This window comes from Zalophus californianus, chromosome 17 (genome assembly GCF_009762305.2).
Source record: "Zalophus californianus isolate mZalCal1 chromosome 17, mZalCal1.pri.v2, whole genome shotgun sequence".
NCBI classification, from domain to species: Eukaryota; Metazoa; Chordata; class Mammalia; order Carnivora; family Otariidae; genus Zalophus; species Zalophus californianus.
Window position 1 is genome coordinate 23,222,073 of NC_045611.1, and position 14,290 is coordinate 23,236,362.

At 40.3% G+C, this 14,290-nt stretch overlaps 1 protein-coding gene across 10 annotated transcripts in view; it reads left to right on the forward strand.

The window, feature by feature from the left end:
* CDH8 (cadherin 8) overlaps positions 1–14,290 on the forward strand; it is a 351,388-nt gene that overhangs the window by 15,576 nt on the left and 321,522 nt on the right. For all 10 annotated transcript variants that reach the window (XM_035725208.1, XM_035725212.1, XM_035725213.1 and 7 more), the window contains exon 2: positions 800–1,250. In XM_035725208.1, the coding sequence (XP_035581101.1) occupies positions 972–1,250 (279 nt within the window). In that variant the 5' untranslated portion in view covers positions 800–971. The remainder of the gene's footprint in view (positions 1–799; positions 1,251–14,290) is intronic.

The following is a 14,290-nucleotide window of genomic DNA, read 5'->3' on the forward strand; positions in this document are numbered from 1 at the left end:
CCTGTTCAACTGTACATTTAGAATGGGAGCCCTGACACCATCCCGATTATAGCATACATGCTGGACATTACAGAATTTCTCTCTGGGAGCATTCTAATTTTATTCACTCATTATTAGCATCCTGGCAGAGAATTGCACTCTGCACCCCGAACTGGACCATCGCTTCTGATGCCTCGTGGCAGCAAAGACTGTAAAAATGGGAAATTTCCTTTTCCCATTCTCATGTGTAAATTAAAAAAAAAAAATACCCATTAGAGGCTAGTTTCTTCATATAGCTTAGCATAGAGTGAACTAGGACCCATCTTTATTTTTTTTTTTTTTAAAGATTTATTTATTTATTTAAGAGAGAGAATGAGAGAGAGAGAGCATGAGAGCAGGGAGGGTCAGAGGGAGAAGCAGACTCCCCGCTGAGCAGGGAGCCCGATGTGGGACTCGATCCCGGGACTCCAGGATCATGACCTGAGCCGAAGGCAGTCGCTTAACCAACTGAGCCACCCAGGCGCCCTAGGACCCATCTTTAAATCAGAAGAGAGAGAGGGAGGGAGGAAGGACAGGAAAGAACTTCTGTTACTGAAGTGGTTTGTGATAAGTAACATAGATACAAAATAAATACTAAAATCTACGTAAAGCTTAAAAAAATAAGAAGATCTCCTCCTCCTGACTCCTCATCCACTTTCTTTTAACTCAAGAGTTTGGGAAATACCTGCTCTTGTTCATTTAGGTGCTTTTAAAAGGCAGTGATTCTGTTTTAAGACCTGTTGCTGTGGACCTTTAGCTTTCTCTCTCCTTGTTTTTGCAGGGAATTTCAACGAAAAGGAACACCAATGGATCGTAGTCTTAGAAAAGCAGCATAGATAATGTCTGTTTCCTGTGCTATAAACACGTGGCAGAGCTGTAAGTAAATGCTCCGCACTGCATGATGAATTGGATGGCGGCAGACCAGAGGCAAAAAAAATAATTGTCTCATTTTCATGGTGATTTGCTTAACTGGTGGGACCATGCCAGAACGGCTAGCGGAAATGCTCTTGGATCTCTGGACTCCATTAATAATATTATGGATTACTCTTCCCCCTTGCATTTACATGGCTCCAATGAATCAGTCTCAAGTTTTAATGAGTGGATCCCCTTTGGAACTAAACAGGCTGACTGAAGAACAGCGGATTTTGAACCGCTCCAAAAGAGGCTGGGTTTGGAATCAAATGTTTGTCCTGGAAGAGTTTTCTGGACCTGAACCGATTCTCGTTGGCCGGGTAAGCTACGTTTTTCAGATCCCAATTTCAGGATCTGTTTCTCCTCTTTGGATCTTTAACATCAGACTTGTCAGGATTGTTGGCACACTTAGCTGTTGTACTTTAGGCCAGATGGTTAGTTTAGTTACCTATTGGTTTCTTCAGGAAAATGGATAATCCCACCATAACAGTTTTAAATGTACACAGACTGCTCTTCTGGTGAAAGCTGATCTCCCCTACCTCTCTCACCCCATGAGGTACAATAATACTTGGGTAATGCATGTGCAAATAAGCTTTTCTTTCTCATTTCATACGAGAAGTCTGCACGCCATACTTTTTCTCTAGCTTAAGTATTTGGAAGAGGTGTACGTTTTTGTTCGGTTTGAATTCCTACAACCTCGATTCCTAAGATGTTATTTGTGTCATTTTGTTTCGAGGCCGTGTATCTCCCGTTGCAGGTAGATTTTTCTCCTTTCTTGTTTCAGTTTTGTGGTTTGTTTGTTGTTCCCGTCATTAACCAAGGACGGAGAAAGGGAAGTTCTTGGAGTGGATGCTTCACAGTGCTTTGTACTGTAATTCAGTAAAATTTGCAAGAGGAAACTAGTTCATTTGTCGTCAGATCGGATCAAGTGTATGCAATCAGAATCTCAGACAGTGCTGTGTGTGCATGTGTACGTGGGTGGATTTCCATTTGTTTGGTTGTTGTTGGCAGGTTAGACAAATGTTCCTTGTGTAGGTAAGTGTTTTCCAAAATCACACTGTTGGTTATTGAAGACTATACACGGTTTTTCCCTCAGAAGCATTCATAGGCTTCACACACTTTCATCATAGGTAGAATTCCAATTATAAGCCTGCCAGTAGCTGATTTTCCTAAGTCAGATTAAGAAGTGAATCGTGCCAGTATTATTCATTTCCCAAAAGAGGTGATTTAGAAGAAAATAAGAAGAGAATGAAATATTGATCTTTAAGACCCAAGTTAACTCTCTTTGTCTTTTCCTGAGAACTTTTGAGTAGTGCATTCCTGCTTCTACCTCATTGTCTGGCAAAGCAAACTGAGACTCTCCAAGGATTATGTTTTCTCATTGCCTATAGTTAGTCTACTTGGATGAGGAGATATCATGAATCACTCAATATTTAATAAGCTCTTTCTATGTGTATGACACTCTTTTAGGCACATGGGAGTGTATCAGTGAACAAAACCATGATCTCTGCCTTCAAGGAGCTCATACTCTGGCCAATATTGAGTGTGTATTATGTATTGACCACTAATATAAGAGCACTTTGTGGGCACAATCCTATTTGATTCTAACAATAGCTTCCCCCCATTTCTGTATATATATATATGTATGTGTTTATGTGTGTGTGTGTATAAACACACACATGTATACAAACAATATGTGTGTAAAATACATCCACACACCTCTTTTCATATGTCTAGAATATAAAAATCTCTGAAAGTTTTTTTTGTATGCCTGATACGAACTCAGGTAGCGAAACTGACTTGAGGCTATTTATAGTCATAATGCATCCCATTACTGTGACTGTTGATGTGTTTCCTGGCAGAAACATTAATGAGCTTGAATACAGGGTGCTCCTGCTCAGTGCTGCTCACCATACTACAGTTTATGTGCCTTCGTATGTTTCTAAATGGGAAAACTGAATTTCCAAACACATCTGGCCCAGTGGGTTTTGATTATGGGTTTCTTGACCAGCACTCTGTTTTTTGTTTTGTAAGTACAGAAATTGAGGCTTAGAAGGGTTAATAAAACAAGATCATAGAGCTGAGAAAAGTTCTGAGTTTGAATCAAGTTGGGGATTCCCACGGCCATAATTTTACCTGCCATATCCCGTTACATTTTAGTAACTAGCTGCCATGGGTTTAAACCATCATTTGCACTTAAGAGTTATTGAATACAGGGACGCCTGGCTGGCTCAGTCAGTAGAACATGCGACTCTTGATCTCGGGGTTGTGAGTTCAAGCCCCACGTTGGGTGTAGAGATTACTTAAAAATAAAATCTTTAAAAAACAAATAATAAATAATAAAACCCTTAATCTTTTTTTTTAAAAAAGGAGTCATTGAATATGGAATGCAGAGTCCATCAAGTCCTACTTCCTGGATGTTTAGAACTTTAGCCTGCCCTCAGGCAAGTCGTTTTTCTACCATAGGAAATTCTGGATCTACAGGCACATGCATGCATGAGTAATTGGTGAATATTTTCTCACAGTTTGTATTAGTTATTTCTTTATGGAAGTGTATCACTGTGATAGTATCTCATATAATATAAATAACCAAACATGCTATGCCCAGGAGAACTTGCCATATTTCTCTGAGTAGAAAAAGTAATTAAATTGGCGTTTGTTTTGGATTCGTAGGAGTCTGATGACTAATTTTAACTCTGTTCTTTAAATTAAGTAATAGAGGTGGAAGCAAACAGCCAGGCATTCAGCATCGATTTGTGACTTTTTAATATTTGAGCAATTCCACTTTCTCTGAATCACAGAAATGTTGCTAGTGAACCCTAAGATTTTGAAATGGCCAAAATGTTCCTGAGTCTTTATGACTGTTTTTATGAATTAGCTCTTTCTCTTTCCTCTACCCTGGCCAGTTCACAAACAATTGTTAAATCAGAGTTAAACTTATTTTCTGAAGAAATTGCTGCAAACATTACCAATCATACATATTTCCCCTTAAAGAAAATTGCTCCTGAAATATTATAGCTTAGCCTTTGAGGCTCTTGGGTTGTAGTGAAGCCAAAAATACATTTCAGGTGACTGCGTTAGATTGTAAGTCAGGCTGAGTGTGGGGATGATCCGTATCAAGGTGCCCACTGGTGCTTTACGGTGTTTTATCTCTGCACGCTCTTCCACATCCAGCTTGAAACCACTTCATCGCTGAGCTTCTCCCCAGGAACTGGCTGAGGAGCGTTAGTTACTTCGGAGCATACCTGCTCTTTAAAAGGCCCTCCTGTGAACCACGGTTGGCGGGGGGCCTCGGTGCCGCAAGCTGAGTTCAAGCTCAAGGGCAGAGCCAGTTTTAGAGTGACTGGCTTTTCAGAGCTTCACATACACCCTTCACATTGTCCGTTGTGTGTTTTTACTATATTGGTAGACAGCTGGGTGCAGAGAAAGAACAAGCCCTCCAGGATGCACTCTCCAGAAGTTTGAACTTTGCCTTTGCCACTTTCTGAGTGTTAACCCTGGAGAAGTTACTAAAAATCTTCAAAAGCTATCCAAATAAATAAATAAGAGTATATAAGAGTCAATGAAATCATGTACGCATAGTATCTACACATAGTAATCGTAGCCAAAGATTATATTATAATCTTTTTTTTTAAAGATTTTATTTATTTATTTGACAGAGAGAGTGAGAGAGCACAAGCACAGGGAACAGTAGAGGGAGAGGGAGAAGCAGGCTTCCCGCCGAGCAGGGAGCCTGATGTGGGACTCGATCCCAGGACCCTGGGATCATGACCTGGGCTGAAGGCAGACGCTTAACCATCTGAGCCACCCAGGCGCCCCTGTATTCTTTTTTTTAATGATTTATTATTTTACAGAGGGGTGGGCAAGGTGGGGGAGGGGCAGAGGGAGAGAGAGAGAAGCAGACTCTGCCTGAGCACAGAGCCCAACGCAAGGCTTGATCCCGGGACCCTGAGATCATGACCTGAGCCGAAATCAAGAGTCGGATGCTTAACTGACTGAGCCACCCAGTCGCGTCCATGATTGTATTCTTAATTTTGTGTGTGTGTGCGTGTGTGTGTGTGTAGTTGCAGTGGTGGACGGCTGGACAGTTTACATCACCAGGTGAGCATAAGACATTGGGAGCCTAAAGAAGAGTCCTTTCAGTTATCCCAGGTTGCTTTAGGTGGAGGTGATATTTAGGTGTGTTTGGAAGGCTGAAGGATGACTTGTCACTTAGACTGAGACGGGGTAGAGTGAAAACTTAGATACCCTAGTTGGACGGAGGGTTTATACAATGTCATGGGGATAGGGCAGGACTACTGAGGGTCCCCTTGGTTAGAAGTAACACAGTGATATATTTTTTGTTGAATTAAAATGAGGTTGAAATTCATATTCACAGAGAAGTCTTCCCTGTCGCATTCTGTCTAAAAAATAAATGTCCTCTCTCTAATGTTTCATATCCTTTGTGCTTATTTTTTATTCTTCCTGATGATCACTGTCTCACATATTCTTTTTTTAAAGATTTTATTTATTTATTCATGAGAGACAGAGAGAGAGAGAGAGAGAGAGGCAGAGGGAGAAGCAGGCTCCCAAGGAGCAGGGAGCCCGATGTGGGACTCGATCCCAGGACCCTGGGATCATGACCTGAGCTGAAGGCAGACGCTTAACCATCTGAGCCACCCAGGCGTCCTTTTTTTTTTTTTTTTTAAAGATTTTATGTCTCACATATTCTATACATATTCTATACTTTGTCTTGTTTATGATTTGTCTCCTACTACAATGCATGTTCTACAAAGAAAAAGGATTTTTGTCTCCTTTGTTTTTCACTAATACATCCCCAGAACCAAAACCACTGCCTACATATAAGAAGTGCTTGGTAAATATTTTGTATAAATAATGAATGAATAATTCAACTAAATAGTGGAAGGCCTTGTCAAAAAGTAACGTAAATCCAATAAGATTTAATACAAGTAGCGTTTCTCAATAAAGGGGACCAACCATGCTTTACATTCATAGTCCCCTTTCATATCAGTATTTTCTAAACCAGCTAGATAGTTTAAACATTGTTCCTATTTATTGACTTTAAAAGTCGTTCTTGGGGCCCCTGGGTGGCTCAGTTGGTTAAGTGTCTGACCCTTGGTTCCAGCTCAGGTCATCATCTCATGGGTCCTGAGACTGAGCCCACGCTGGGCTCTTTGGGGGAGTCGGCTTTAAGATTTTCTTCCTCTGCTCCTCCCCCGACTTGTGCGAGCTCTCGCTCTCAAATAAATAAATTTTCAAAACAAATCAAACTCTTTCTTTGAGGTAGTAATAATGGATAACTTGTTAAAACAACTCTTTCTGAGCAGACTGCCTGATCCCCACTGTGGAGGCTATGCCCCATACCAGTGGCATGAAGCAGAGCAGATGGTGCTCCCACTGTATTCTAATCCATCTGCAAATTTATGTTTGTGTTTATGGCACAAGGTACATCAGAACTCTTCTCTCTGAATTTCTGGAAAACAAATATTGGCCAAAGAGACTCTACTCCTGACGCTAGTTCTTTGTGGAACACGTGGTTCAGCGCCTGTTCTACACGTAAATCCTTAGCATTCCACATTGCACAGGACCTCCAGCATTGACTTTCTCTGCCAATTTTGGCAGAGAATAAGGTGTGATACATGGGACCCTTTGTCCTATATGCTTACGTGTTCTTAGAAAAGAGAGAGAGAAAAAAACTCCATGATTTTCACAAATCTTGAATCTAAGACCAAAAAAAAAAAAAAATGTCCTTTGGATGAAATACACACGAGGTGAACAGCTTGAGGTCATCATGGGAGCCGTATGCTGTGAGTCACAAGGATGATTGATTGAGTCATTCTACAAATGCGTATTGTATTGAGCACTTACTGTCTCCTAAGCATTGTGGCCAGTAGATTCTCTGCTCTGAGCAAATGCAAATCCACCCTCTCTGACATGGAACTAATGGTGTACTGCCCGGAGACAGACATTAGGAAGATAGTCCTGAAAACAGAGATAAGTACTGCGAAGTAAAGGAATATGATTCTGTGCAAGCACGTACATAGGAAGCTGATTTGTTCTGTGGGATGTAGACTCTTGCCTAAGGAAACAGCCTGTGAACTGAGATGCATAACCAGAGCAGCTGAGTGCAGGGATGAAAAGACACAGCATTCCAGCAGAGGCAGTAGCATGTGCAGGACTGTTTTAAGAGAGGGTCAGGGTCACTGAGACAGAGAACTAAGGTTGGATTCTTTGAATCATGGCAGAAGGATGGGCAGGATGTCTTGGAGATCCTGACTTCTTTCTTTTTCACATCTGCTACGGAGGAGCTGGAAGAGAACGTGGTACAGCCTCTCTTGGGCAGTTTCCTCACTTGTAATGGGATAGTGGATTATGAAATTATATTTAAGATACAAATCCCTATGGAACAGGAAAAGAAAGCAATATAAGAAAAATGAGTGTAGCATCTATTGATTTTCAGCCCGGGTTCCTTTAGCTCTTGTTCTGTGGTCTGTGATCCTCAGTTCCTCATATTGCTTTATTTTGGGAAAAACCAGTTTGCTGTCCAGGTGGTCAGAGATCTATCCTCAATCCTCTCTCTTACATAAACTCCTCTGCTCTCTTTCCTCCTTTTTTTCCCCTCCTACCTGGGCTTCTAAGCAGTTCCTTATTTGGATATAACTCTACTGCTTGGTGATGCCACATCTATTTATAATTCTCTCCCTCCAAGGCACTGACTCATTTTCTCTCTTTAAATTTGACCTTCTAACCTTCCCTCTTCTTTCTAACTTGGAAATCGCTTGGGTGGTGCTTAGTATGAAGGACACGGGATGCCAAATAATTACACTGTATTACAGTTTACGGTGTCAGCGGCTGGCGAGAAAATTGCACTTGACATGCCATTATTTTTGCTGGCCGTTTGCATGTAAAGAGCACTGGGCTACGCAGCCACAGCCAGACTGTATTCCCGGCCTTGCGAGAACAATTCACTGTCAGTTCCGTGAAGCCTCTGCCTACTCAGACAGAGCCTGTGCACCAATAATCTGGCAGGAATTCAAGTCAGCATCGCATGTCTCAATCTGGCGAAACGACGAGTGTTGTTTGCCTCTTGCCCAGTGTCCCGACTTGGAAATAACAGGCATCCCAGAGCTTTGGGACGTCTTTTGACGCTGATATAAATAAATGAAATAATATTAGTCATGTAGTTGGGCAGAAACTCTAAATGCACACACATGCACACACACGCATGCACAAACACACGTGTATCTATTAGTTGAGTTTGTGCATGAGTAAAGTCCCAGATCGTTTCCTAATCCTTTCTCTGTGTAGCTCCAGATATTCACCCCTGTTTGCTTCATTCCATACCTAGGGACCAGGTAAGAGGATGGATAATCTGTGCTTATCTTTGCAGATACCCCAAGAAGCATATTCACTGAAACTTCTTAAAAGAGAAGTCTTGCATATATCCTCAATCTTCTTAGGGTCATCTCATTGAGGCAGGTATATTTTTCCCACTTGAAGCAAATGATTGTGGTCATATGTTGGTGGGTGAAAAGCCAGATTTTGTAATCCTATTTTATAAATAAGTGACAACAAGGTAATCAGTATCAAAAAAAAAAAAAAAAGCAAACGCAGCACTGATTTCTATTACAAGTATGAAGCTAAACCTCATAGGGAAGAATTGGGGAAACATAAATGCTGCACAACCCAGAAAGCTTTCCTTGTATATTCACATAGCAGAATACTCTGAATCATTAAAAATTATTAAGATTTATAACATGGGGACATGATTGCAACTGAAGAAATACCAGAAACAAGATATAAAATGTGTATAGACTATAATTAAAAATGCATATATGGTATGAACAGAGTACCTGGCATATATCTATTGAGGCATGCATGTGCACATGAAAAAATAAATATATTCAGTCATTTACAAAAATAATGAACCCCTGTATACTGATCACCCTGATCATCCATATTCAGAAATGTTCACCAATTTGCTCTTTGTTTTCTGAAGTTATTACCCCCCTTTCACTCGTGATAATGGCAATACTCTTGATTTTAAAAATGAATGTAGGAAGAATCCTTAATTGTATTTATAAGCACTACCCATTGTTTCTGACAAAAAAAAAATTCTCAAATTTAAAAAAGCATAAGACTAAATGATACATATTTAACCCACATAAAAAACAAATAAGTTAATTCATAATATTGCCTCATATTAATAATGGTATCAAATATGAATAAAGTGGAATCTGTAAGGAAATACACCAATATATTCAAAATTTTTCCCCCAGTTTTTGTGACTGGATTATCAGTTTCTTTTTTTTATAATTTTACCCATTTTATTTTCTAGGATATGTTATTATTACATTATAAAACATTATAGAATGAGAGAAAAATGGCAATGTTATATCATTCAATGTTAAAATCAGTGCTGTCTATTCATAGCATATTCTTGGAGACCATTATTAGTTTGAATCTCATTGGTAAATGTAATCTTATTTGAATACTTGGAAGGACAATCTCATCAATTAATAAAGAGCTAGAAATATTTAGTCATTTTTACAACACTAAGAAGAGAGAAGGTATAACCATAACCTTGCTATACTGCTAAATGTACTTAAATGACTTTCATTATTATGAGACAGATCAAATACGAACCAGAAATAAAGGGTTTATATTTGAACTTGAAATGGGAAACTATGTGTGTAATGTTCAAGTATTGTAGTCAGCCTGCATGCTGCTCGTAACTTTTCAATAAATAAGAATAACCCAGAAAAGATATTTATGGAATCCTGTTCTTTAGGAAAGATAAAAGTGTTACAGCATTTACAGGGTTTCTTTTAGTCTGGGTATGTGTGTTTTCTAGACAATGGTTTCTTTAATAGTTTAACATTTTTGTTGCATACATATCATTAACCTTAAAAATAAAACTGCCAGTTATTTTACCAGCCAAAGATGGGTTTATTTGGGAATCAAAGAGAATCGCAAGCTGGGGTGAGCAAGCTGCTGTAACACCGTAGGTGAGTCCAGAGAACAAAGGAGAGGTAGCTCTTTTATAGAGGAGAGGGTTAGGCTAGAATGGCCCTTATAAACAAAAAGTCGACTGGAGTAAACTGGAAGTTAAAGGTATGGTGACTTTTTATTGGCTGAGTTGTTGCTGGGACAGGAGGTAAACCTTTCTTCCTCCTGCTGGGATAGTACAAGGCCCATCTCTTCCTGTTGAGTCTGCAGTTGACCATGAGTCATAGGGAGGAAGAGCTGTCCCTATTGAGCCTCTTGACTCCATTTTAGTGCACTTTCCTTTTATTAATTTTCACAATATCATTTCCATTATAGCTACCTTAAACTCACCTCCTATACCCTCTCCCTCTCTCTTTCTCTTTCTCCCCCGCCCCCTTCACCTCCCTGGCATAATTTGGTCATGTATGTGCCTGTCCCTAACTCAGTCTTTGAATATTTTGAAATAGAGTAAAGACAGTCTTGTCAATATTCAAATATTGGAATATTTAGTTAAGATGTGGGCATGCTTTCTCATTACGACTACCTCACCTAACATTTCAATACATTTAGGAGTCCTCTTAGATTTTATATCTGAGAAGAGAACTATAATTCACTACATTCTTGTCACTAAAAGTGAGGGTCTGCAGACCAGCAGCAGCACCTGGGAGCTAGTTAGACATGCAGAATCTCATTCACCTGTATACCTGATTTACTGAATCAGAATCTGCATTTTAACAGTTTCCCCAGGTAATTCTTATGCATATTAAAGCATTAAAATAACGCACACACACATCCAATCAATTGTCAGTCAATCCCAGGATAGCATGAATCATACTTTTTGTTCTCTGTAGCCAGCCTGAGTAAATTTGAAATACCACTTAATTAAAGAAATGGGTCATGGGGACTGATGTTTGGAAGAGCTGTAGGCGAGGTATTGGGTAGGAACCACAGCTTATTTCATTTGAACCCCATGTGGTAGGTGCCGGATACTATAGGCTGTGACATCAATTTGCAGATGGAACTCCTCCTTACTGCGGGTGATGGCAGAGGCAACAGTCTGTGGACCCCTCAAACTGGATTAGTTAACAGTAACCGTCCCCCTGCTCAGATCCATGGAATCCTTTTTTTCTGCATGTATTTACCACAACGTGGCAGATGTGCTCTGAAATCTGCAGAGTATCAAATGTCACTGGGCTTCCATGGGAGACAATAGCAGAATCCAAATGAGCCTCATCAGAAGGGCTGAGGGATATTGGGAAACAGCAGGGAATAAAACACTAGATGCATATTTCTAGTTCTCTCTAATCCTAAAAAAGCCCAGCTGTGTTGCATAGATCTCTTTTTGTTGTGAATCTATGTCAGAGACTGTGAGATTGATGACATGGTGTGGGAACATGAAAGTGGGGGAGAAAAAGGAGGTTTTTAAGTAACCAGAATAAACTGATCATATCTATTGAATGTTTACTATATGGTAGATGCCTTATAAAGTTTGCGTGTTCAGGCCTCACAAAAACCCTGAGGAAGGCATCATTATCCCCATTGCCAGATTGGGAGAGCTCCAGAGAAGAGTTATTTCTGTTAGCAGTTACAGGTTAGACACACGTGAGTACATGATGCAGCCAGGAGTCAAGTGTGGACACGATGACCCCAGAGTGTGTTCCTGTAACCATGGCAACACATGGTCTCTTTTGAACCCCATGTGGGAGGTGCTCAGTGGGCTCAGCTGCCACCCTAATTTGCAGATGAGAAAAGTGAGTCTCACTGAAGGGAATCAAGTTGTGGTCTCATGACTAGAGTGTACAATTTAGTAGGATTTGAATATATTTGTTGGCGTGCATCTCTGTATGTTTTGCTTGTGGCAGAGAGAGGTGGATATAAAGCCCTTGAGGGAAGAAAAATATCCTTGAGGCTTATGCATGTGATGGCTCTGTTGTATTTCCTTTATAGAGAGGTGCACCTGCCACAGTCTGGGTCTGGGCAGGGCTGGTGCCACGTACCAAGTGATTTGTGGGTTAGCCTCCTAATACAGGGTAGTGCGATATCTGTCTTTTTTGCTTTTTCATTTTTATATATACATTTAAAATAATTATGATAATGAAGTAAGAGAATAATGATGGAGAGGGAGTAGCAGGAGAATATTTGTATTGACCACTTCAGGCATCTTGCTCAGTGCTTTAAATATTTTTACAGATGTTAATCTCACCATTTTGCAGATGAGAAAATTGAGACATGTGCAATGAATTAAATTTTCATTGGTTAGGTGACTGTGGTACAATGATTCTGGCTTTTTTTCCTGAGCTGGGCAGAGTTCTGCCTGACCCGAGCTGTAGCGTTACATTAGAGAGCTCACTGGAACCTTTGACCATGACTGGGCAATTTTGTGGACTCTTCTTAAACTGAGAATCACCAAACAGAAAGACGAGTGGAATGGTTGAATGGAATAAAAAATAAATTCCTGTATGCTAGACAGGAACTAAAAGAAGACAAAAAGCTTGTATCCTCTAGCTGTTTGAACTAATTGTGTTAATGCTGAATAATTTATTAACAATTCCCCATACATTGGAAACTGAGCTGATGGACAATATTACCAAGGCTCCAGAGGTGGGATCTATAATGTACTTTTCTCTCCGCAGTGACTTCCCTGATTCCTCTTGCAACTCCAAGGGTCTTTTTCCAAAGGGATATAGGCTTCTCTGTTTCATCTCTTCCTTCCTGCCTCTTACGCTGGTGACCTTCCTCTGGACAGTTCTGGTCATGTCCTCTTGCAACCCGTGCACTTTGACCAATGAGAATAATTCCCTTGTGCCTTTAGCAGATTCTCTGAGGAGAAGTAATTTGGTGAGAAAGCAAACACGGCTATTAAAAATGACCAAATCCTATAACTCCTTGAAGCAAGTCAGACTCCCTAGCCACTCAAGGGCTTTATTTAGAATGTGGCAGGGTTATTTATAGTGGAGTTTTCTTTGCTTTTATTTTTTATGTGCTTCTGGGAATCTAAAAGTATAAATGAATTTCTCATTGCAGTTTGCTTTTTGTCATACTCGTGTGTGTGTGTGTGTGTGTGTGTGTGTGTGTGTGTGTGCGCGCGCGCGCGCCCTATTATGTTTCTCTTAGAGCAGTGTTGCTTTGGCAGAGCTCATCCTCTGATTGTATTCCTGCCTTTGCAGGAACATTTACAGTCAGCCTTGTGAGGTGTTTTCAGAAATCATTAGACATTTGCAATGGCTGGTTCTATTGATCACAGCCACTATTTCTCTCCTCTTCTCTGCTTTTCCTGTCATTAAACTCATACGTAAAGTTCTTAGTTTTGTTTTTTAATAGCTGAAACCAAATTCTACGTCCCAACTAGACTATGGGGAATGCATTTCAATGTTTGTGGCTTTTTCCCCATCCCACAAGTTGGATGAGAGACACAAGTTGAAGCCAAAAAAAAAAAAAAAAAAACAAAAACAATAAACATGGAGGACCACCCTCCCCCACATACACAGAAATACCCACAAACAGAATGAGATGATCAGACAGGGTCAGAGAGATACAAATGAGAGAGCCACACAGCAGACAGCATCAGACCAAAATTCTGAATTACAGAAAGTCACATTACAAATGGTACAACCTAATAAAAGAACCTAGACGCAGAAAACAGAAACTGTGAGAAACTTTCACAGGAGCCAAGAATTTTTTTTAAAAGATTTTATTTATGTATTTGAGAGAATGAGAGATAGAGAGCACGAGAGGGAGGAGGGTCAGAGGGAGAAGCAGACTCCCTGCTGAGCAGGGAGCCCGATGTGGGACTCGATCCCGGGACTCCAGGATCATGACCTGAGCCGAAGGCAGTCGCTTAACCAACTGAGCCACCCAGGGGCCCTCACAGGAGCCAAGAATTTAAAACCACACAGAATCAGAAATAATGAGAGGAAAAAATAAGATAGAGTGAGGATGGAGATGAAGAGAATCAGAGAAGAATAGTGGACATAGAGGGTGAGGGAGAGAGAGAGTGAGACAGAACGAGAGAATGAGAAAGAGAAAAAGATTTGGGGCCCGTTGCTTGATTTTTACTAGGAAGAGACTAATTTCTTATAGCCCCTGGACAGATGGGCTTATGCATACTTTTATGGTGCTTCTGATCACACAGGTCTGCTTTTTTTTTTTGACAAGGAGTGTGTTTTCTTTCTGACACATGGCATTCGCTGAGGTACCGTGGCTGGCAGGACTGGGCATGAAGTCAGAACAATTTGAGTGAACCAGCAAACAGGATGATCTTCCTTCTAACCTTTCAAAGAAACATACTTTTGGTTTTTAAATTTATATACTTTCTAGCAATTGCTGCTAGAAACTGAATGGTGGCCATTTTACCTCAACTCAGATATAATAA